Genomic DNA, 25,382 nt, shown 5'->3' with positions numbered 1-25,382 from the left:
TGGGACAGAGAGAGACAGAGCATGAACGGGGGAGGGGCAGAGAGAGAGGGAGACACAGAATCGGAACCAGGCTCCAGGCTCTGAGCCATCAGCCCAGAGCCCGACGCGGGGCTCGAACTCACAGAGCGCGAGATCGTGACCTGGCTGAAGTCGGACGCTTAACCGACTGCGCCACCCAGGCGCCCCTTCGCTGTTTGTTTTCTAATTGTCCCATCTGTTCTGGGTTCCCCTTTTCTTTCTCTTAAATTAGTATTTTTTTTTTTTTATAATTCCCTTTATGTCCTTTGTTGGCTTATTAGCTATAACTCTTTATTGAGTTATTATAGTGGTTGCTATAGAGTTTATAATATACATCTTTAAAGTGCAGTAGTCTACCCTCAAGCATGACTTTACCATATACTGTTTCATGTATAACATAAGAATCTTATGAAAATATACTTCCATTTTTCTTCTCCCAGTCCGTGAGATATTGTCATACATTTTACTTCTACAAAGATGATAAACCCCACAATACATTATCAGTTTGTTTGTTTGTTTGCTTTACACTGTCTGTTGTCTTTTAAAGGTATCTAAATAATAAGAACAGTATATTATGTATTTGTCCATGTAGTTACATTTTTAGTGCTCTTCTTTCTTTTGTGTGGATCCCAGATTTTCATTTAGTATTGATTTCCTTTACTTGGAGATGTTCCTTTATCATTTCTTGTAGTTGAAGTCTGCTGTGATGGATTCTTTGAGCTTTTTAAATTTTCAAAAAAGTCTCTTTCACCTCTGTCTTTGATGAATTCTAGGTTGGTAGTTTTTATTTTGCTTTAAATTTGTCTTGGGCAAAAAATTCTGTAGATTGATACCTTTTAAATTTTCATACTTTAATGTAATACTTTAAAGTACTATTGTCTTCTTGTTTGTATTATTTTAGATGAGACATCTATCCTTTTTACCTTCATCTTTGTGATTGAACTTATCTTTTTTTCACAGCCTTCTTTTAAGATTTTATCTTTATCACTGATTTTAAGCCATTTGATTAAAATGTTCCTTGGTTTAGTTTTCTTCTTGTTACTTGTGCTTGAGGTTCTCTGGTATTCTTAGATTTGTGGATGTACAGTTCTCATTAAATCTGGAAACATTTTGGCCAGTTTTCTACAAATATTTTTCCTGTCTCTACCCCCCTTTAGAGATTCTAATTATATACATATATATATACATACATATATATACATATATATGTGTGTGTGTGTGTGTGTGTGTGTGTGTGTATATATATATATATATTTGTCCTCTTAAAGAAATCCCACAGCTCACTGATGCTCAGGTCATGATCTTGCAGTTCATGGGCTCGAGCCCTGCATCCGGCTCTGCGCTGACAGTGTGGAGACTGCTTGGGATTTTGTCTCTCTCACTGTCTTTCTGCCCCTCCCCTGCTCTCTCTCTCAAAATAAATCAATACACTTAAAAAATAAAAATATAAGTTATATTATCCTGCTTCTTTGCATGCCGGGTAATTTTTGATCAAGCGCCAGGCATTACAGATTTTAACATTTTTTGGATGTCACATGTGTTTGGATTCCTGAACTTTGTTCTGGAGTCAGAATTGCCCTTTGTTGAAAAGTGCTGCTAAATGATGCCCTGTGAATTATGAAGTTTTCCACTGTGGCATTTGAAAGCAAGCACAGTTCTAGGACCCATGTAAGTTTCAGGCACTGTTCATTCTTATCTTTCTGGTGGACCACCACCTGCCATCCTCCCCCACATATGCACTCTGAGTAGCTCCTCATGTGTTTATTCATTAGTACTCAACTAAATATTCAGGGTGACTCTGCACTGTGAGCTCTGATTGCCTTGGTTTCTCCAGCATCCCAGCTTTGTCTTTTCAGTTCAGAGAGAGGCCTCTTTCCCTGTGTTGGGTAGGGCCTGCAGCAGTAGGCTCTGGCAGTCATAGAGCTCACCTCATTTGTTGCCCATCCCTCAGAAGTCACTGTTCCTAATTAACTGATACCCAGTGTCTTGAGCGTCATTGTTTCCTGTATTTTGTTCCGTTTTGTAATTGTGTCAGGCAGAAAGGCACAGCTTGTGTCTATTACTCTGTCTTGGCCAGAAGAGGAAGTTTAGTTTTCTTGGTAAAGCTTGAAATTCTTTGACAAGTGTCGTGACTCTCCTAATTTATCTGTTTACTATTTTTTTTTTAACATTTATTTGTTTTTGAGAGAGTGCTAGGGGGGCAGGTCAGGGGGGGCAGAGAGGGAAACACAGAATCTGAAGCAGGCTCCAGGCTCTGAGTTGTCAGCACAGAGCCTGATGCAGGGCTCAAAGCCAGGAACAGCAAGATAATGACCTGAGCTGAAGTCGGATGCTTAACCAACTGAGCCACTCAGGAGCCCCTATCTGTTTACTATTTGATGTTTTCTATTTGAATTTTCTTTAAGGATAGTGTATCTAAAAAATTAAATGGCTCAGAGTAGAATAAGTTCTCTGATTCAGTCTGAAACTTATAAGCTAACTTGCTCCAAAAGTTACTTTGTGAGTAATTTTGGAAAATACCAAGCTATATGTTTACCCACATGTATGCTTACTTTTTCTTAAAAGCCTTTCTTCCTCATAACCTTATGATGAGACTTGTTATTAAAGGATTTTTGAAGATTGTCAAAAATACATATAAAGCTCTTAACAGGATACCAGCTACATAACCATTTTCAAATATAGTTGACCCTGAACAACACAGGTTTGAACTACATATGCCCACTTATAACATGGATTTTTTTTTCCAGCAAATACAGTGCTATAAATGTATTTTCTGTTCCTTATGATTTTCTTAATAACATTTTCTCTAGCTTTATTATAAGAATATAGTATATAATACATAGAGCATACAAAATATGTGTTAGTCAACTGTTTACATTATTGGTAGGGCTTCCAGTCAACAGCAGGCTTTTAGTAGTTAACTTGTTGGGGAGTCAAATATTATATGCCGGTTTTAACTGCATGACAGGGCAGGGAGGGTCAGTGCCCATAACCCCCACATTGTTCAAGCATCAGCTGTATATAAGGGTACATATTCACAAAAGTTTAACTTGATTAAAGTAAGCTGTGAGTTGCTGAGGAAAGATTTGAACTTCAGTGTGTCTGTTTCCAACATGAAGTTCCATTAAAGTGAAACGTCTGAGCTTTCCAAAGATGCAACTCTGTCACCAGGTGAGTTCTCCATCATTGGCAATGGTTGTGTGTAGACTGTGTAACCTGGGATGTTGCTGAGAAGATGCAGGCCTAGAACAGCAGTTAGGCTAGATGATATTTGCGAAAATACCTTTCATCTCTGACAGTGAGATTCTCAGAACTGTCAGTGTTAAACAGAATTTGCATGGATGAAAATAATGGATTTTAAGGTAAAGGCATTCTAAATTGAGGACATAACATTTATTATATTAGGTAACAAGAAGAAAGGAAGCAAAACATGACTTTGTTATTACTAAAAAGGATAGTCTACAAAATACTGTATTTTATAAAACGCAAGAAATACTCTACAGTATAAATACCCTTTCTGTATTCGGCATAACCCATGGTGTGGTGGTTTTTTAAATTTCCCTATTATGAATGTTAATATTGATAATACTCTTAACTCTTACATCAAATTATTGGAATAAAGTTCTACTCTTAAATGGTCTCTTAGAAAAGCATATTCTTTATAATGTCTCCTCAATTTATGTTTTGCAGGCAGAAGCAGCAAATTAGCCACTTACACGAGAGGATAAGGGATAATGAAATACGGGCACAACATGCCATGTTAGGACATTATATGAACTGTGAAGATTCTTTTGTGGCTAGTTTGCAGGTAAGGTGTAGAGAATTTTGTAGTTGTTGTTTATTAATAAAGTATATGTTAATTATATGCTGACCTTGTAATATTAGGATGCTTTTTAATTAATCATGTTCATGTTTACATACATAATAAAAGATGTCCCAAGAATTGTCTTCTAGATGTCAGGTTCACACCCCACACAGGAATTACTGCTACCAGTTTCTAGTGTATCCTTCTAGAGTTGATATGTATCACTAGCAGATATAAATGTATTTTATTCCTCTATCTTCACAAAAAGTATCAAAATATATACATTATCTATTCATCTTGCTTTTCTCCTTTATATTACATAAATTATATAAAATGCAGTGAGTAAAAAAGCAGAGAAAAACTCACAAATACAGAGAACAAACTGATGGTTGCCTGGAGGAATGGGCACAGCATAACACATAGACTTGTCAAATCACTATGTTGCACACCTGAAACTAAAGTAATGCGGGTCAACTGTACTTCTGTTAAAACAATTTCAGTGATTATTTCTATGTCATTACAAAGACAACATCCTTTTCCTTTGCTTTTACAGCTGATTGATTTCCCATTTTATGGAGATAGCATAATTTATTCATCTTGTCCCTACTAGTCAGAATTTGGGTTGTTTCTTGCTTGGGGCTACTATGAATAATGTTGTGAAGAATAAAACACTGTTTTGCTCATGCGAGTGTTTTTAACTTAAATTCTCTGAAGTGAAATTTATAGGTATTATAAGAGTTGGTTACTTTTACTGATGTTGTCAAATCGCTATTATATTAACACACTGTGAGATTTTTGCCTTTCTAGTGGGTTTGCATAAAGGGTAGGATGGTGGAGTTATCTCCGTGGTTTTAAAAAAATGTTAGAATTCTGTTAAAATACATAATTTCTACCATCATAGAAACATAACATAACATCATAGAACATAAAATCTACCATCATAACCATTTTTTTTCATCCTAACCATTTTTTTTAAATTTTTTTTTTTTAACGTTTATTTACTTTTGAGACAGAGAGAGACAGAGCATGAACGGCGGAGGGTCAGAGAGAGAGAGGGAGACACAGAATCTGAAATAGGTTCCAGGCTCTGAGCTGTCAGCACAGAGCCCGACACGGGGCTCGAACTCACGAGCCGTGAGATTGTGACCTGAGCTGAAGTCGGACACTTAACTGACTGAGCCACCCAGGCGCCCCCATCCTAACCATTTTTAAGTGTGCAGTTCAGTGGTGCAAATACACTTATAATATTTTGCAATGATCACCACCATCCATTTCCATACCTCTTCACATCTTACAAAACTGAAATTTTGTACCTGTTAAACAGCAACTGTCTATTCACCTCCCCAACCCCTGGCAACTACTGTTCTACTTTATGTCTCTATGATTTTGATTACTCCAATTATCTTGCGTAAAATAAATCATACAGTATTTGTCTTTTTGTGACTGCCTTATTGCACTTAGTATAGTTTCCTCCAGGTTCATCCATACACTAGCATGTGTCAGAGTTTCATTCCTTTTAAAGGCTGAATAATATTCCATCATTTGTATATCACAGTTTGTTTTATCCGTTCATCTGTTGACAGGCATTTTGTCTGCTTCCACATATTAGCTCTAGTAAGTAATGCTGCCATGAACATTTTTTATATTTATTTGAACATGGGTATATAAATATCTCTTGAAGACCCTGCCTTCAGTCCTTTTGAGTATATACCCAGAAGTAGAATTGCGGGATCATATAGTAATTCTATTTTTAAGGTTGTGAGGAAGCACCATACTGTTTTCCATAGTGACTGTACCGTTTTGCATTTCCACCAGCAGTATTACAGGGTTCCAGTTTGTCCACATGGCACCAACACTTGTTATTTTTTGTTTTGTTTTTTGATAGTAGCCATCCCAATGGGTATGAGGTGATATCTCATTGTAGTTTTGATAAGCATTTTCTTAAAGATTAGTGGTGTGAGCATCTTTTTATGGCTTATTGGCTCTTGGTATGTCTTCTTTTTTTTTTAATGTTTGTTTATTTTTTTTGAGAGAGAGAGTGGGAGGGACGGTGGGAGAGGCACAGAGAGAGGAGGAAAGAGAAAAATCTCAAGCTCTGTTGGCAATGTCTTCTCATTCACAGAAAGTTTTTTTTTAATTTTTTCTTAATGTTTATTTATTTTTGAGAGAAACAGAGAGAGAGGGAGACACAGAATCTGAAGCAGGCTCCCGATGCGGGGCTCGAACTCATGGACTGCGAGATCATGACCTGAGCCAAAGTCGGACGCTTAACCAAGTGAGGCACCCAGGCACCCCGATGCACAAAATTTTTTAATTTTTCAAGTCCAGTTTGTCTACTTTTTCTTTTATTGCCTGTGCCTTTGGGGTCATATCCAAGAAATATCGCCAAATTCATTGTCTTGAAGCTTTTGCTACATGTTTTCTTTTACGAGTTTTATAGTTTTAGGTCTTATGTTTAGCTCTTTGATCTACTGTGAGTAATTTTTGTATATGGTATTTGGCAAGGGTCCACCTTCATTCTTTCCATGTGGATAATCCTGTTTTCTCAGCACTATTTGTTGAAAAGACTCTTTTCCACAAGGTGTCTTAGCACCTGATCCAAAATCATTTGACCGTGTATGCCAGGATTAATTTCTGAGCTCTATATTCCATTCCATTGGTCTATATATGTCTTTCATTATCCACACATTATTCATAACAGCACCACACTGTTTTGATCACTGTGGCTTTGTATTAAGTTTTGAAGTCTGGAAGTGTGAGTCCCCCAGGTTTTTCTTCTTTTTAAGATTCTTTACGCTATTTGTGGTCCCTTGAGATTCTATATGAACTTCAGAGTGGCTTTTTCTCCTTTTGCAAAATAATGTGATTTTGATAGGGATTGAATCGAATCTGTAGATCACTAAATCACTTTGAGTATTATTAACATCTTCACAATATTAAGGTTTCCAAACCATGAACATGAAATGTATTGCCATTTATTTATGTCTTCTTCAATTTCTTTCAGCATTGTTTTGTAATTTTTATTATACAAGTCTTTCACAAACCTCCTTGGTTAATTCCTGAGTATTTTATTCTTTTTGATACTGTCATAAATGGGATCGTTTCCATAATTTCCTTTTCAGATTGTTCATTGTTAATGCGTCATAGAAATGCAACAGATTTTTGTGTATTGACTTTGTATCCTAATACATTGCTGAATTTACTCAATAGTTCTAACAAGTTTTTTGTGGAATTGTTAGGATTTTCTACATGCAAGATTATGTCACCTGTGAACAGAGATAGTTTTACCTTCCTTTCCAATATGGATGCCTTGTATTTCTTTTCCTTGCCTAATTCCTCTGGCTGTAACTTCCAGTATTCTGTTGAATAAAAGTGGGGAAAGTGGAATCCTTGCCTTGTTCCTGATCTTAGAGGAAAAGCTTTCAGTCTTTCACCACTGAGTATAATGTTTGCTATCAGTTTTTACTATATAGCTTTTATTATGCTGAAATAGTTTTCTTTCAATAGTTTTCTTCCATTCCTAGTTTTTTGTGTTTTAATCATGAAAGATACTGAATTTTGTCATGTGCTTTTTTGACATCAATTGAGATGAGTATGGGTTTTTCCCTTTATTCTGTTAATGTGGTATATTACATTGATCAGTTTTCAAATATAGAACCATGCTCGCATTCCAGGAATAAATTCTACATGGTCATAGATTATAATCCTTTTAAAATACTGCTGCATTCAGATTGTAACTATTGTTGAGGATTTTGGCATCAAAGATACTGGTCTGTAGTTTTCTTGTGCTGTCTGGCTTTGGTATCAAATAATGCTTGCTTCATAGAGTGACTTAGGAAGAGTAGTTTCTTCTCTTTCGGTGTTTGGAAAAGTTTGAAAGGGATTGGTGTTCGTTTTTTTCTTTCTTTGTTTTTGTTTTTAACATGTTTGGTAGAATTCACCAGTGAAGCCATCAGGTCCAGGGCAAGGGCTTTTTTAAAGGGCAGAGTTTTGATTAGTGATTCAGTCTCTTACTGATAGGTCTGCTCAGATTTTGTTTCTTCATGATTTAGATCGAGGTTTTATGTTTCTAGTAACTTGTCCATTGCGTTTGGTTTATCCAGTTTGTTGGCATACAGTTAATCACTCACAGTACTCTGTTACAATCCTTTTTATTTCTGCAGAATTGATATTAATGTCCTCATTATCATTTATGATTTTAGTAATTTGAGTTTTTTTCCTTAAACCATCTAGGTGAAAGTTTGTCAATTTTGTTGATTTTTTTTCAGAGAACCAAATTTTGGTTTCATTAACTTTCTCTATTTTTATTTTCTCTATTTCATGTATCTCTGTTTTAATCCTTATTATTTCATTCCTTCTGATAATTTTGGATTTCGTTTATTCTCCTTTTTCTAATCCCTTAGGTTGTTAAGTTAGGTTGTTGATGTAAGATCTTTCTCGTTTTCTTCATATGGTTTTAATATGTTTTTCTCCTGAGTGATGTTGAATTTCTTTTTATATATCTAAGGCCCCATTCATATTTCTTTTCTGTGAAATGTCATTTCATATCCTTTGCTTGTTTTTCTGTTAGGTATTGGTTTTTTACTTACTGATTTTAGAAGCCCTTTGTCTTATAATTTGATTTGAAAATACATTTTATGAATTTGTCATAATATTTTCTTTCTATCTATGTCATTCTATTTCTTTTTCTTGTATCTATTACTTTCTATCATGAAGTCTCTATGATTTTAATGAACATTTTACAAATAAGTTCTGTCTTCACTAATGGACCCATTTAACAGAACAGTTACTAAACATCCACTGTGTTAAATTATGAGGTCACAAAGGTAAAGAATAGTTCCTACCTTGATGAATCTCAAACTACATTGGGAGAGACTATATAGGTAAACATGTTTACCTATTCCTTCAAAATTTGTGTTTACTCTGGGTAAAGCAGTGTGTAGGCGCACAGAATAGAAATGTGAATGAGGTTAGTTTTGCCATTGAGAGTACAGTCTAATTGGAACATAGACAGAGGGTCTTTGAGACCTTATAACAAAATTTATATGGCTGGAAGGATGACTTTCCCCAATTATTACTTTTTTTTTTTCTAAAGAATTTATCTTAAAAATTGTTTGTATGTTTTTCTGTATTGACTTTATGATTGGCTTATTTCCCAAAGAATATAAACTATTGGCATTTTTATTAGGGTCAAAAGTGAGAATTCATAACTTTATAGAGTTATATACTTCTATTTGTGGAATTTTTTTGTCTTCATAATTAAGGTCTTTATTTCTGGAATTAAATCATTTTAAGTGGGATTTTTTCCTTCCATTGTATTTTCAAACTTGTTTACATATGTTCAAGGAATTGGTGTATTAAAGTCAGGAAATATTGAAGACCAACTAATTATCAGAATACTTGAGGCAAAAACATTTAACAGAGACTCCAGCTTGTTTACCATACTTCAGTTACTAATACATCAGAATAGGTCATTGCAGTGTGATCTTATCTACTAGTTCTATCCCATGATAGTAAGGCTCTATGGAACTGAGATTAATAGTGTACAGTTATTTAAAAGTGGTATTTTTATACTATGTAAGTAGTATAATTTTTTTTGAAGACAGTTCTGTAGAACCATGCAGTTTTTCTTTGTAACTTTCTTATTCGGAATAAAGGGTTAACTTGAATCACACAATTATTATATTACCAGAGGCATGTGTATCTTAGTATGCATCTGAAAGCTGAAGAAACTGTTTTTTGACATAGCATCAGGCCAGTAGAGGGCTCTCCAAGTCAGTCTACAAGGACATATAGAAATAGCTGAAGGGATATAGAAAAGAGGGTTGCTGAAAATGTTAGAAGGATTTAAAATTATGTGGGGAATTAAAATATGGTTGAGAAATTAGTCTTCAAAAGATAAGGTAAATTAATAAAAGGGAATCAAGGAAAACCCAAAGTACTAAATGGATATTATAAATATAGGAGATGAATTTTTTTAGTAGATATATATAGAGAGCTGATAAATGGCAAGGGTTTAAAAGAACCAATAAATATAATAAAAAATATTTCTTAGCAAATAAAGTATTTAGATGTTTGAACAGTGCTTTTCAATTTTTTATTGATTAATTTGACAATGTATAAGTTTAAGGTGCACATTACACTATTTAACACACTTATGTATTATGTTTGTTAAAGTAGCAGTATTTATTACATTACATAATTGTAGTACATATTATTGTCCATGTTCATTACACTTCGCATTAAATTTCTATGGCTTATTTACTACTCCTTAGTACCCTTATACAAGTTTATATCCTTATACACTATTATTCAAATTTCCACCTCCCAACTCCCCCATCCTCTGGTAACCACCAGTTACTCTGTTTTTTACAGGTTTAACTTTTTGTAGATTCTACATATAAGTGATATATAGTCCTTAATATTTCTCCTTCTGACTTATATTGCTGAACATAATGTGCTTAAGGTCCATTCATGTTGTTATAAATCATAGGATATCTTCCTTTTTCATGGCTGGATAATATTCCACTGTGTAAATTTAACACATCATTTTTATCTATTGATAGGCATTTGGGTTATTTCCATATCTGACCTATTATGAATAATGCTGTGATAAACATGGGAAGGTATATACTTTCAGAATCCTGTTTACATATTTCCTTTGGGTATATACCCAGAAATGGGATGGCTAGATTATATGGTAGATCTATTTTATTGGTCCATGGTGGCTGTACCAATTAACCCCCACCAGTGGTGTGTAAGAGTTCTTTTTTCACCACATCCTCACCTGCATCTGCTCTTTGTCTTCTTGATGATAATCATTCTAACAGGTATGACATGGTATCTCACTGTGATTTTAATTTGCATTTTCCTGATGATTAATGAAGTGGAACATTTTCCCCTGTGTCTGTTGGCCATTTTGATACCCTCTTTGGAAAAATGTCTATTTAGGTCTTTTGTCCCATATTTAATTGGATTAATTTTTTATTATTAAATTGACTTGAGTTCTTTTTATATTTTGGATATTAATTCTTTTCTGATACTTAGTTTTCTGAAATATTTTCTTATTCTATAGTTTTTCTTTTCATTTTGTTGTATTAGATCTTCTGCTATGCAGAAGCATTTGAGTTTGATATAGTTCCATTTGTTGATTTTTGCTTTTTGTTGTTTGTGCTTTTGGCATCATGTCTAAAAAGCAAATCATTGTTGAGACCAGTATTGATGAGTTTTCCCCTATGTTTCATTCTAGGAGTTTTATGATATCAGATCTTTTAAGTCTTTGATCCATTTCAAGTTAGTTTTTGTGAGTAGTGTGAGATAGGGGCTCGATTTCATTGATCTGCATGTGTTTGTACAGTTTTCCCAGCACACGTGTCAAAGAGACTCTCCTTTCCCCATAGGGTCTTCTTGGTTCTCTGGTCAAATATCAGTTGACTGTATATGCCAGGATTTAATTCTGGGCTCTCTATTCCATTACATTGATTGATCTGTCTTTTTTGTACCAGTATCATACTGTTTTTATTACTATGGTTTTTTACTATAGTTTGAAATCCAGAAGCATGATCCCTCTGGCTTTAATTTTTTTCCTTTTTTTTCCCCCCTCAGGATTACTTTCGGTATTTGGGGTCTTTTGTGGTTCCACACAGATTTTAGAGTTATTACTTCAATTTCTGTGAAGAATAACAAAGGAATTTTTATCTTAGATGTATGAACAATGTTATTTTTTATGCATAGCATTTTATATGTGCACAATTTGGGGCACATACCTTGCTCATCCTAATTCCATAGCAAATTAAACAAAGAAAAATATATTTTTCATATTCTGTATATTCTAGGTTAAAGAAAGTAAATTTTTGACATAAAATAACATTCTTTTATGAATTTATAGATGTAAAACATATTTTGGGTAAATAACTCTATTTGACTGTTAAAAACTTTGAACAGCCTACGATCAAGATGACCTGAAAGTTAAACATCAGCAAATCTCATAGGTAGAAAATGAGAACTAGGTTTTTATCCAAAAATTCACACTTCCTAGATTGTTTTAGTAGTAAAATTGCTGGAACTGAAGAGTGATTTATCTTTATAATGCCCTATACCAAAATTTTAACCTGTGGTTAACAAGGCTTCTTAGGGGAAAAAAATGTGAAGGATCCTTTTTATCTTTTGTTAAAAACTGAAGAAGAGATGTCTTCTTTTAACATAGATGTGAACCTTGAAATAGACCAAGCAGATAATATTTAATTACGCTTCATTGATGCATCATTTCTTGCTTTCTTTCCATTTTATCCTTTTTCTATTTATGTAATTTTTTTCTATTTCATTTTCCTTCAGCCATTTTTTCTACTACCAAGTTTTGTGGTTTTTTTAAAAAAATTTTTTTTTCAACGTTTATTTATTTTTGGGACAGAGAGAGACAGAGCATGAACGGGGGAGGGGCAGAGAGAGAGGGAGACACAGAATCGGAAACAGGCTCCAGGCTCCGAGCCATCAGCCCAGAGCCTGACGCGGGGCTCGAACTCATGGACCGCGAGATCGTGACCTGGCTGAAGTCGGACGCTTAACCGACTGCGCCACCCAGGCGCCCCCCAAGTTTTGTGGTTTTAATGAGCATTTTATAAATGAGTCCCACCTTTACGAATGAGCTCATTCAACAAAACATAAACACCTAATGTGTTAAATTCTGGGGCAGCAAAAATGAAGGATACTTTCTGTATTCATGATTTTGAATCCCACAGAGAGAGACTGTATCAAAAAGCATGTTTATCCATTTCTTCAGAAATAACTTGTTTACTGTGGATAAGGCACCATGTAGGCTCTAGTAATATAAATGTGAATTAAGTTGTTTTTTTCATCAAAAAGTGTACAATCCAGTGAGGAAGACTGATAAACAAGAGATAATTGCAGTAAGTTGGAGGTGCCCAAATGGGATATATGTGAAGTAAAATGGGAATCCCTACTAAGAACAGATAAACTAGCCTTGCAGAGGGAGGCTTAAGCTTCCTGTAGGAAAGGACATCTGATCTGAGAACCTGATGAAGTAAAAGAATTTAGGCAGGTTGAGGAAATGGAGAAATAGTGCTTCAGGCATGCTCTATTGTGTGTGAAGAGGCCCAAAGATAAAGCATTTGGAAAACTACACATTATTCTGTATGGATGAAGTGCAAAGTGAGAGAGAGTAGTGGTAAGAGGTGTGCTTAGAGAGAGGTAAGGCAGGGGTCAAGTTGTATCAAGGGCTTAAAAAGTAAGGGACCCATTTGTACCTGTTTTAGCTACAGTTTCAGTTAATGCCTGTTGTACTCCCATAGTGATTAATAGCACCCCCTTTCAATCTCTGAAGTGTCCTAGTTTGGTCACCCCTGGGGCGTAATAGACCCTGGATTTAAGATGGATGGTATTGGGGCAGAAACCAGGCAGGAAGCTCTTATCAATAGTCCAAAAGTTAAATGGACATCTGAATTTAACAACAATGTTGGTTAAGACAAAAGGAAGAATATTTATTACACATCTGTGTGACCAAGCATGGGCTTGATTTGATGACTTTAATGTGGTGAGAGAAGTGATTGCCTAGTTTCAGATGGGCAAAAATTGATTGGCTTTTTATTGCCAAAGGCCAGGATAGAGACAACTACATCAGGAGTAAGTTCTATTAGAGAATAATGAGTTACGCTTATATATTATTATATTGTAAATTTGGGGCTAAGATGAAGAATGAGGCTGATATTCATAGGTAGGTCTAAGGGAGAGGTTAGAAATATAGGACTTGTCAGTCCACCCAGGTGGTGGTTGAAGCTTGGGCATGATCACTTCTTCCAGGGAGTGAAGAAAATGAGACCCGTAAGTAAGGACAGGGAACAGCAGTATTTTAGAGTCAGTAAAAGAGCACAAGTTGTGAAGGAGCATGGTGGAGGGGCGTGGGAGTGGGGGTTGCGTATTCTTATAGAAATGAAGGGAAGACCGGCTTTCTTCACAGACTCAGTGGTTGTAAGACACTCTGGCTGAAAAAGCAATTTAAGGGCTTAAAGCAGTTCTGGCTTCAGGCTTTTCCCTTTCTGTCTGCTTAATTTCATGTAAAGTTCTACAATTTGTCTTGTTATGAAACACATTTCTGTAGTGCAGATTTGCTCATACATGAATGGTACAATGAGGTCAGTATAGTTTTCAAGTCTCATTGGTTCATATGTGGTTTTTGTTTTGTTTTTCCAGGCAAGGGGATTTAGAATAGTGTGAGTAAAATTAGAATCTTCGGCAGGCTGCAGAACAGGCCTAGGCTCACCTGCTGCCTTGGCAGCAGAAGTCTCTTCAAGTTTCATTTTCAGAAAATTGTACTGTACTGCCTTGAGACATGCACTCCCTCCTTTAGTAGCTTCAGTTCCTGGCAGGTCGTGTTGCCTCCTACCCACCTGAATGTAGTCCCCATATTGCAGAGTTCTACCTCTATCATCTCAATACCCACCAGACCTGCTCTAATTAAAGTGATGCCAGCATTTAATATTAAATGTGACTGCCTGCCCAAGAAGTTCAACTCTTCTCCCCAGTTACTATTTTGATTAGTAATCTGGTTTAAGTTGCATAGTCTTTGAATGGACTATTGCCTTTCCTTTTCCCTTAAGCCCTATTTTTAGTGCTTCGTTTTTGAGTGCTTTTCCAGGAATATTTCATTGTAGTAGAAACATCTGTATTAACTTATTTGTAAAATTAATAAATTTTATATTTTAGAACAGTTTTAGGTTCACAGCAAAATTGAGCAGAATGTACAGAGTTCTCATATATCCTGTGCCCCCACATACCTACGGCTTTCTCCACTGTTGACATCCTCTGTCACAGGATATCTTTGTTACAGTTGAACCTGTATTGACCCATTATCATCACCCAAAGGCCGTAGATTACATTGAGGTTCACACTTGGTGTTACAATTCTGTGAATTTGGAAAAATGTATAATGACCCATATGCATTATTGTAGTATCGTACAGAATAGTTTCACTGCCCTAAAACTCTGTGCTCTACCTGTTCAATCCCTCCTCTCCTTTAACCTCTGGCAACAACCAATCTTTTAACTGTCTCCATAGTTTTGCCTCTTCCAGAATGTGATATAGTTGGAATCATACAGTATATAACCTTTCAGATTGGCTTCTTTCACCTCATGACACACATTTAAGTTTCCTCTGTGTCTTTTTTTTTTTTTTTTTTTTTGAGAGAGAGCGTGCAGGCATGCATGCACATGGGCAAGTAGGGTGGGTGCTGGGCAGAGAGAGAGAGAGAGAGAGAGATGGAAAATCCCAAGCAGCCCCACGCTCAGCACAGAGCCTGAGGTGTGGGGCTTGATCCCACAACCCTGGCATTATGACCTGAGCCAAATTCAAGAATCAGATGCTCAACCACTGAGCCACCCAGGGTGCCCCATCATCATATTGATAGCTTATTTCTTTTTAGTGCTGAATAATATCCCATTGCCTGTATGTGCCATAGTTTATTTATCCACTCATCTACTGAAGGAAATTTTAGTTATTTTAAAGTTTTGGCAAATATGAATAAAGCTGCTGTAAACTTTCATGTGAAGCTTTTTGTGTATTTGTGTAGCATATTTTCTATTCATTTGGGTAAATACCAAGGAACACAACTGCTGGATCGTATGGTAAGGGTATGTTTAAGTAACTGCCAAGATGTCTTTCAAAGTGGTTATATTACTTTGCATTCCCTCCAGTAATAAACAAAAGTTTCTGTTGCATATCCTCACCAGCATTTGGTGTGCAGAGTTTTTGATTTTGGCCATTCTAATAGGTATATAGTGGTAGGTAGCTCATTGTTGTTTCAATTTGCAATACCCTAAAGACATTTGATTTTGAACATCTTTTCATATGTTTATTTGTCATCTGTATATTTTCTTCAGTGAGATAACTGTTTGTTCAGGTCATTCCCCCATTTTTAAAATTTGTGTTGTTTTTTATTGTTGAGTTTTAGGAGTTCTTTGTATAGTTTGGATACATATCCTTCATCATATGTGTCTTTTGCAAATAGTTTCTGCCAGTATGTGGCTTATCTTCTCATTTTCTTGATAATGTCTTCTGCAGAGCTTAAATTTTTAATGAAATCCAGCTTATCATTTGTTTCTTTTTTTTTAAACATTTAAAAAAATGTTTATTTATTTTGAGAGAGAAAGCAAGAGCACAAGCAGTGAGTGAGGGAAAGAGAGAATCCAAGCAGGCTCCATGCTGTCAGCACAGAGCCCAATGCGGGGCTCAATCCCATGAACCATGAGATCATGACTTGAGCCGAAATCAAGAGTTGGATGCTTAACCAACTGAGCCACCCAGGTGCCCCCATTTGTTTCTTTTATGGATCTTACCTTTAGTAGTGTATCTAAAAGTTATTGTCATATCTAGGTTTTTTTCTATGTTATCTTCTAGGGGTTTTATAGTTTTCCATTTTAACAGTTAGGTCTGTAGTCCATTTTGTGTTAATTTTTGTGAAAAGTGTAAAGCCTGTGTCTAGATTCATTTTCTTGCATATAGATGTCCCATTGTTCCAGCATCATTTGATGAAAAGACTTTCTTTGCTCCATTGTACTGCCTTTGTTTTTTGTCAAAAATCAGTTGGCTGTATTTATATGTGGATCTATTTCTAGGCTTTCATTTCTTTTCCACTGACCTGTTTGGTCTTTCCTCAATGCCATACACTCTAGATTACTGTAGATTTATTGTAAGTCTTGACATCAGGTGGTCAGTCCTGCATCTTTGTTCTTTTCCTTCAATATTATGTTGACTATTCTGGGTCTTTTGTTTTTTCATAGAAACTTTACAATCAGTTTGTTGCTACCCACAAAATAACTTGTTTGGATTTGCCTGAGATTGCATTGAATCTATGGATTAAGTTGGGTAAAACTTAACATCTTGACAGTATTGAGTCTGTCTGTGGACATGGAATATCTCTTTGTTTATTTCATCCTTCTTTGGTGTCTTTGATCAGAGTTTTGTAACTTTCCTTATATCTTGTACTTTGTTACATTTATACTTATTTCATTTTGGGGGTGCTAATGTAAATGCCAATGTGTTTTAAATTTCAAATTCTACTTGTTCATTGCTGGCATATAGGAAAACACCTGACTTTCATATATTAATCTTGTTTCTTGCAACCTAGGTATTATTTTCCTATTAGTTTCAGGAGATGGTTTTTTTGTTTTTTGTTTTGGTTTTGGTTTTGGTTTTTTTTGGTCTGTTTTCTTGGATTTTCTAAATAAGTGATTATATCATCTGTGAACAAAACTGTTTTAATTCTTTTTTCTGCCCAACTAGCATACATTTTATTTCCTTCTCTTGTTTTATTGCATTCCCTAGGATTTCCAGTACAGTGTAGAAAATCAGTGGTGGGAGGAACATCCTTGCCTTGTTCCTGATGAAGCTTCAAGTTTCTTACCATTAACTGCTGCTAGCTATAGTTTTTTTCTAGATGTTCTTTATCAAGTTTAGTAAGTTTGCCTCTATTCCAAGTTTGGTTATAGTTTTTAGCATCAATGAGTGTTGAATTTTGTCAAAATTATTTTCTACATTTAATTGATATGATCATAATGTTTTTTCCTCTGTAGACTGTTGATATGATGGATTACATTAATTGATTTTTGAATGTTGAACCAGCCTAAATTGCTGGGATAAATTTCAGTTGGTCAGGGTGAATAATTCTTTTTATACATTGTTAGATCCAGTTTGCTATTTTTTTGAGGATCCATTTATGTAAAATATTGGTCTGTAGCTTTCTTTTTTAAAAATTAAAACAATTTTTTTTTTTTTTTTTAGTAATCTCTACACACAACGTGGGGCTTGAACTCATGACACTGAGATCAAAAGTCGCATACTCTTCCAAGTGAGCCAGGCAGATGCCCTTATGGTTTTCTTGTAATGTCTTTGTCTCATTTGGTATTAGGGTAATTGTGGCCTCATAGAATGAGTTAGAAGTATTCCTTCTGCTTCTGTGTCTGGAAGAGATTGTAGAAAGTTGGTATAATTTCTTCCATTTTTATTTTTTTATTTTTTTAAAAAATTTTTTATTTTTAACGTTTATTTATTTTTGAGACAGAGAGAGACACAGCATGAATGGGGGAGGGTCAGAGAGAGAGGGAGACACAGAATCTGAAACAGGCTCCAAGCTCTGAGCTGTCAGCACAGAGCCTGACGCGGGGCTTGAACTCACGGACCGTGAGATCATGACCTGAGCTGAAGTTGGATACCCAACTGACTTGAGCCACCCAGGAGCCCCTGATTTCTTACATTTTTAAATGCTTGGTAGAATTCACCAGTAAACCCATCTGGGCCTGGTGCTTTCTGTGTTAGAAAGTGATTAATTATTGATTTAATTTCTTTAATTGGCCTCTTCAGATTATTTATTTCTTGTATGAGTTTTGGCAGGTGGTGGTTTTCAAGAAATTAGTCTATTTCATCTAGGTCATCAAATTTATTGGCATAAAGTTGTTCATAATAATCCTTTATTATATTTTTTAATGTCCATGGGATCTGTAGTGATGTTTGCCCTTAAAATCTGATATTAATAAATTTGTGTCTTCTTTCTTTTTTCTTAGTTAGCCTGAACTAGAAGGTTATTGATTTTATAGATCTTTTCCAGAATGAGTTTTGATTTTGTTGATTTTCTATATTGATTTCCTGTTTTCAGTTTCATTGATTTCTGCTTTAATTTTTATTCTTCTGTATTTTGGATTTGATTTATTTTTCTGTGTCTAGTTTCTAATGTGGAAGCTTAGAAAATTGATTTTAAGCCTTTCTTGTTTTCTAATATATGCACTTCATGTTATAAATTTCCCTCAAAGCACTGCTTTAATTACATCTCACAAATTTTAGATAATCTGTATTTTCATTTCCCTTTAGTACAGAATATTTTAAAATTTCTCTTGATATTTCTTCTTTGATCCATAAGTTATCTAGAAGTGTACTATTTAATCTTCAAGTATTTTGGGATTTTTATAGCTACCTTTCTGTTGATTTCTAGTTTAATTACATTATGGTTTGAGAGCATATATTGTTTGATCCTTCTTCTTTTAAATTTATTAAGACATGTTTTATCACCCAAAATGTGGTCTATTTTGGTAAATGTTCTGTATGAGCTTGAGAAGAATGTGTAATCTGAAGTAGTCTATACATGTCAATTACATCCAGGCTATTGTTGATGCTGTTTAGTTCAACTGTGTTCTTAGTAATTTTCTACTTGATGGGTCTGTTCATTTCTGATAGAGGGTTGTTAAAGACTCCAGTTATTATAGTAGATTCATTTGTTTCTCCTGTAGCTCTCTCAGTTTTTACAGCACATATGTTGCTGCTGTGTTGTTAAGCATATACACATTAAGGATTGCTAAGGCTTCTTGGAGTATTGACCCTTTCATGTAATGCTCATTTTGGTTCCTGATAACTTTCCTGGCTGTAAAGTCTGCTTTTTCTGAAATTAATATAGCTATTCTACTTTCTTTTGATGAGAAGTTAGCATGACGTATCTCTTTCCATCCCTTTGCTTTTAATCTGTGTGTGTCATTATTTTTAGTGTGGGTTTCTTGTAGGGAGCATATAGTCAGGTCTTGTTTTAGGACCCATTGAGGCAGTCTCTGTCTTTCAGTTGATGTATTTATACTATTTACATTTAAAGTGATTATTGATACAGTTGGGTTAAAACCAACCATGTTTGTTACTGTTTTTTTGCTCTTGTTCTTTGTTCCTATTTTTGTCTTCCACACTTTGTCTTCCTTTTGTGCTTTTACTCGAGCATTTAATATAATTCCATTTTCTCTCCTTTCTTAGCATATAGATTACACTTCTTTTTTTAGTGGTTGCCCTAGAGTTTGCAATATACACTTACAACCAACCCAAGTCTGCTTGCAGATAACACTGTACCTTTCATGAGTGGTGCAAATTCCTTGTAATAATTAAGTACTACTAAATCTTCCTTCCTATCATTGCTGTCATTCATTTCACTTAAGCATACACACACACAAACACACACTAAGTGAACACATTGTTGCCATTATTGTTGAATAAGCATATCTATTAGATTAAGACAAATAAAAGCTTTTATTTGCTTTGACTTGATTTGAGTTTCTGACCTATATCATTTTCCTTCCCTCTGAGGAACTTCCTTTTAACATTTCTTCCAAGCCAAGTCCATTGGCAACAAATTCTGTCAACTTTGTTTGAGAAAACCTTTACTTCTTCACCTTTGAAGAATAATTTCAGAGTATAGAATTACAGGTTGGTGGGTTTTTTTCTCTCAACACAAAATATTTCACTCTACTTTCTTCTTGTTTGCACAGTTTCTGAGAAGTCAGATAACAACTATTATGTTAGCCTGTCTGGAGATAAGGTGTTTTTTCCTCTGGTTTATTTTGAGATATTTTTTTTATCTTTGATTTTCAGAAATCTAAGTATAATATGCCTCGATGTAGTTTTTTGGAATTTATTTTGCTTGATCTCTGAGCTTCCTGAATCTGAGATGTGGTAGTTGACAGTTTGGGGAAATTCTCAGTCATTTTTGTTTCAAATGCTGTTTTCATTCCTTTCTTCTCCTTGTATTGTTATATACCTTTTGTAGTTATCTCACAGTTCTTTGATATTCTCTTTTATTTTTTTCCAGTGTTTTTTTCTCTTTGTTCTATAGTTTTGGAAGTTTCTTGTCATATCCTCAAGCTCTAAGATTGTTTCCTGAACTGTGTTCAGTCAACTGATGAGCCCATCAAAGACCTTCTTTATATCTGTTACAGCATTTTTGATCTCTAAAATTTATTTTTTATTCTAAGGATAGCCACCTCTGTGCTTATTACATTAACCATATGTTCTTGCCTGTTTTCTGCCTTAGCATTAATGCCCTATATTGATCATAGTCTTAAAAATTTTTCGGTCTAATAATTCCAACATTCCTGTCATATCTGACTCTGGTTCTGTTGCTTATTTAGTCTGTCCAGCTGTGATTTTGTCTTTTAGTGTGCCTTGTAATTTTTTGTTGAAAGTTAGATCAGATGTAGTAGGTAAAAGGAAATGTGGTAAATAATAATATAATGGTAAGGTGTAGAGAGAAGTATTATGTAGTCCTTTGGTTAGGTGTTAGTCTTTTTGTGAGCCTGTGATTTTGGACTCTGAACTTAATGAGTGCTTCTGTCTTTTTCTTTCCTACCCTTAAGTGAGATAGGATGGCTAGAGACAACTAGAATTGAATATTTCTCTTCTAGGTAGGTTAGTTCCCTTCTAGGTAGGGTAGTCTCTAGTTTAATAGTTTCTACTGAAGACAGGTCTTGTTAAGAAGAATGTGGTGTTCTGGTGTATTTCCAAATGGTTCCTTTTATCCTCTTCCTGCTATAAACATGAAGAGATTTTCCCCTGATAATTAATCACTGTGAGGACCTGATAGAGCTCGTGGCAGTAAAACTCAAAAAGGTTGAGTGTCTCCTATGACTAGATCTCCCTTGGAGTTTTTGACTCTCAGAATTGTCCATTCTGAGCCTCCAGCAATTCATCAACTTCAGTTCTGGTTTTCCTATTCCAGCATTGGTTGCAAGGAGGATTTTGTTCTAGTAACTGTGACTTTCTATATTCATCTGTCTCTCCAATTTAGGGGGCAGAAGTTTACCCTGTGACCTTACTTCTGATATATCTAAGAAGAATTGTTGATTGTTCAGTGTGTTCAGCTTTTTCCACTTGTTAATAAAACAGATGGAATGGAAATTTCTGAGCTCATTACATGCCAGATTATAAACTATAAGTCTGTGTTATTTTTTTTTTTTTAGTTTCCTATCCTGGCCCACCCATCTTTCTGAATTTTAGACCCATCTCTCTAACTTCCTCTCTATTTGTATGTTCAAATGATAATCTTAATAAGCTCTAATTGTAATTAAGTACATCTGCTTAGAGCTGTTCTCCTATATGACCTTCTTACTTTGGCTCAGAATAGGATCTTCCCTGTTACTCAACTAAAAATCTCAAACCTTAGTTATCTAACATTTCCTGTCTGTACACTTCTTAAAAAATAATTTTCTCTAAATCCTCTCAATTCTACTTCCAGACTTTCTTCATTCTGTTCTCCATGCTCTTGTTTAACTCCTCTTTTTTATCAGCTAAGTAGGTTAGAATAATTTCTGAAAGTGACATATTCATATCCATTCATCCATTCTCAGTATCCTCTAATTCCTGTTGTCCACTGCTTCCAGTGGTTGTAGCACTCTCTTGTTCTCTTTAGTCTTTTCTTTTCCCTTCAATCAAAAGTTACTGAGAGTTGGGAAACCTGGGTGGCTCATTCGGTTGAGCATCCAACTTTGGCTCAGGTCATGATCTCCGGGTCTGTGAGTTTGAGCCCCACATCGGGCTCTGCTGACAGCTCAGAGTCTGGAGCCTGCTTCAGATTCTGTGTCCCTCCCTCGTTCTTCCCCTCCCCCACTCATGTTCTGACTCTTTCTCAAGAACAAATAAACATTAATAAATAAATAAACAAACAAAGTTATTGAGAGTCTGCCTACTGGGCTAAATGCCAGGGAATACAGAGATTTACAAAACAGAGTTCACAATCTTCTTAAATCATGTTACTTTGTTGTTATAAAACCATCACTGGTTTTATAACCAGTGGTTTTATGGTCTTAACTCATTTCCTATGAGTTAAGATTTAACTCTGAATCTTGTGATTTTACAACAGTATGGTCCCACATAGATTTTTAAATTTCCCCTTATATCCATCCTCCCTCTTACAATCCATACTTTAAACAGCGATGGGTATTCTCTGTATATATTCCATTTATTTATTTTTTTAAGTTGTATTTATTTATTTTGAGAAAGAGAATGAGAGAGAGAGCGCAGGAGAGGGGAAGAGAGAGAGGGAAAGAAAATCCCAGCCAGGCTCAGCATGCTCAGCACAGCCCGATGTGGGGCTCCATCTGATGAACCATGAGATCATGCATGACCTGAGCTCTTCCTTTCTCCATTTCTGCCAGAATCCTCCTTATTTTCAAAGGGTATCTCAAAAGCCACCTCCCAGAAAAGGCTTTTTCCTCATTCTCCCAATGTTGTCTTCATTTGTCCTCCCACCTCCCCATTCTTTTTACTTAAAACGACTTTTCTTTGGCTACCATATTGTATGGTGCCCTATATATATAATCATCTGAGGGTTTCTCTGATGCCTCTGATTAGAATTTGAGTTTTTAAAGGACAGTGGTAGAGTCTGTCATCTTTGAAATACTCAGCACACGATAAATGCTACTTGTATAATTTTTGAATTATAACTCCTCCTTTGGTGAAGTATGAGTTCTTCAAGGTCTAGTTCAAGTTCACTTCCTGTAAAACCTTTCCATAGGTACTACAGTACAACTGTCTTTGCACTTAGACAGTTTTCATTGTCTTTCTTTGTGTGATACTTTATTAAACTGCTGAGACCTTGCTTTATTAACTGTTGAATCCCTAGTACACAATTCTTAATATATGTGCTTAAGTAAATATGTGTTGAGTAAGTGGAAAAATAAATTGTCTGTTTACTTTCACATTACTGTATTGGTATCTTTTACAGTACTTAGAACATTTTAATTTTTTGAGGAAATATTTGTATTTTCTGTCTGCCTTTTCCTGATTATAATGCTGCACGGTAGGGGAAAGATCTAACCTGAATTCCTTATAAAACCTCGCTCATAGAAACAAGGATGCATTTGTTCAATCAGCAATTATTTTTTGAGCTCTTATTTTATGCCAGTGATTATTCTAGGAAATAGCGATATAAGGGCAACTAAGATGGACAATAATTCCTGCTTTCATGGACCTTACATTCTAGTTAGAGGAAAAAATTAATACTTATTGATGGGGCACCTGGGTGCCTCAGTCGGTTGAGTGTCTGACTCTTATTTCAGCTCAGGCCATGATCTCATAGTCGTGTTCTTGAGCCTGTGTTAGGCTCTGCACTGGGCATGGAGCCCACTTGAGATTCTCTCTCCCTTTCTCTTTGCCCACCCCCTCCCCACCCCATGCTTGTGCGCATGCACTCTCTTTGTCCCTCTCAAAAATTACTTACTGAGTTTAATATTAGCTGGAAATGCTCACCTGTGAAGAATTAGTTCTTTAGTTTTTATCTCCCTAGACCTTTCGTTTCTGTTTAATGTATTAATTATGTCTCTAATTATACTTTTTAACCCAAAACCTTGCCTTTATTAAGCTTTTCTTTATGTGTTAGGAACTTTACGTATTTTATCTCTGTTCTTCAAAAAAAAACCACTGCAAGGTAGACTTTATTATTTCTGATTTATAGATGAGAAGACAGGTTTGGCATTGGTAAGTAAGTAATGTGATTTAATCATGGCACATAACTAGGAAGTGGGAGAGCTGGGATTCATGCCAAGGGCTGTCTGTTGCAGTAGCCTATATATACACTCTCTGTACAATACCTTATTTCCAGTTTCTTTCCATTTTTTCAGGACAAGTAAATCTTTAACCTGTTTTATTTTTTTCTTTCCTGATAGCCACAGTATGAGAACAGTTCACTTCAAACTCCATTTTGTGATCAGTCAGTATCCCATTCCCAGCAAGAGGAACTTGAGCAAAAGCTTGCATCTACTGAAAAAGAGGTTTTACAGCTCAACCAGTTTCTCAAACAAAGAATAAGCCAATTTAGTGAAGAAAAGAAGAAACTGGAGGAAAAGGTAGATATTTTTAATAAAGTTGAATTAGGTCAATAACATTGCTTCAACATATAATTCTTTGTCTTCTACTATATTTTAGGTGTTATACCAGGTTGTACACTTAGATTAAAATGATTAGTTTTGTAGTAACTTTTAAGAAAGTCTGTGCCGTCTACAAAAATCTAGAGATTTTCTTGAGGGATTAAAAATGCCTCAGTATATTACATCTTGCTAACTAGTAGTGAAACGTTTTTTTAAGTTTGTTGCCTACACTGAGATGTGACACAAATAACTTTTTCTTCTCTTTTTTTGGGTCCCTGTTTCTTTGTCTTGTTGAGTATGAAGGATTGGTAAATGAAATAAAGGTGGTCTTTTTCATAAGAACATGACTTAAAGTTATTTAAGCTGAAGCCCCTGATTCAGAACAAGTAGTGAAAAAACAAAATCTTTATGCATGTGATATATCCTTATATTTATTTGACCTTTCTACCTTTATTAAAGTATTTTTGTATTTCCTTTCATTCCATTATAGTGTCATTAAAGATCGAGTAGATTACCTGCTAGTCCTAATTTACTGAAGAAGCATAGATCCTTAAGCTGCTACTTAGTTGCAGAACTGGTTTTAGACTCTTGATATGCCCAGCTTATTATTCTATTGAAAGATTGTGTGCAAATTACGATGATTCGGTGGATACAGACTTTAAAATATATTTTTATGTCTTATCTAGATTTTTCTCATCTTTTGTTACTTGAAAAATATTTCAAGCTGTTCATGTACAAAAGACAATTCTTATTTTGCCTTCTGAGTGCCCTCTTCTTCCTAAATAATATAAAACAAAATTTTCTTTAGTGTTCATTACTGTATATTCAGTTACTCATGCATGCTGGAAACCTTGCCAACATTAAGCCGGTCTCCTAAATATATA

The 25,382-nt window shown here is 35.1% G+C and overlaps 1 protein-coding gene across 6 annotated transcripts in view; it reads left to right on the top strand.

Moving 5' to 3' along the window:
- CEP85L (centrosomal protein 85L) overlaps window positions 1-25,382 on the top strand; it is a 209,297-nt gene that overhangs the window by 140,963 nt on the left and 42,952 nt on the right. For 5 of the 6 annotated variants that reach the window (XR_005790009.1, XM_040474488.1, XM_040474490.1 and 2 more), the window contains 2 exons: window positions 3,709-3,826; window positions 24,298-24,477. Coding sequence is in view for 5 of the 6 variants with exons in the window: in XM_040474488.1 (XP_040330422.1) it covers window positions 3,709-3,826; window positions 24,298-24,477 (298 nt within the window). In the remaining variant the exon portion in view is untranslated. The remainder of the gene's footprint in view (window positions 1-3,708; window positions 3,827-24,297; window positions 24,478-25,382) is intronic. The other variant, XM_040474486.1, reaches the window with a different exon arrangement.

This window comes from Herpailurus yagouaroundi, unplaced genomic scaffold, assembly GCF_014898765.1.
Source record: "Herpailurus yagouaroundi ecotype Mexico unplaced genomic scaffold, PumYag 139, whole genome shotgun sequence".
NCBI classification, from domain to species: domain Eukaryota; kingdom Metazoa; phylum Chordata; class Mammalia; order Carnivora; family Felidae; genus Herpailurus; species Herpailurus yagouaroundi.
Note: the sequence above shows the minus strand (reverse complement) of the source record. Positions and strands in the feature narration are given on the sequence as shown.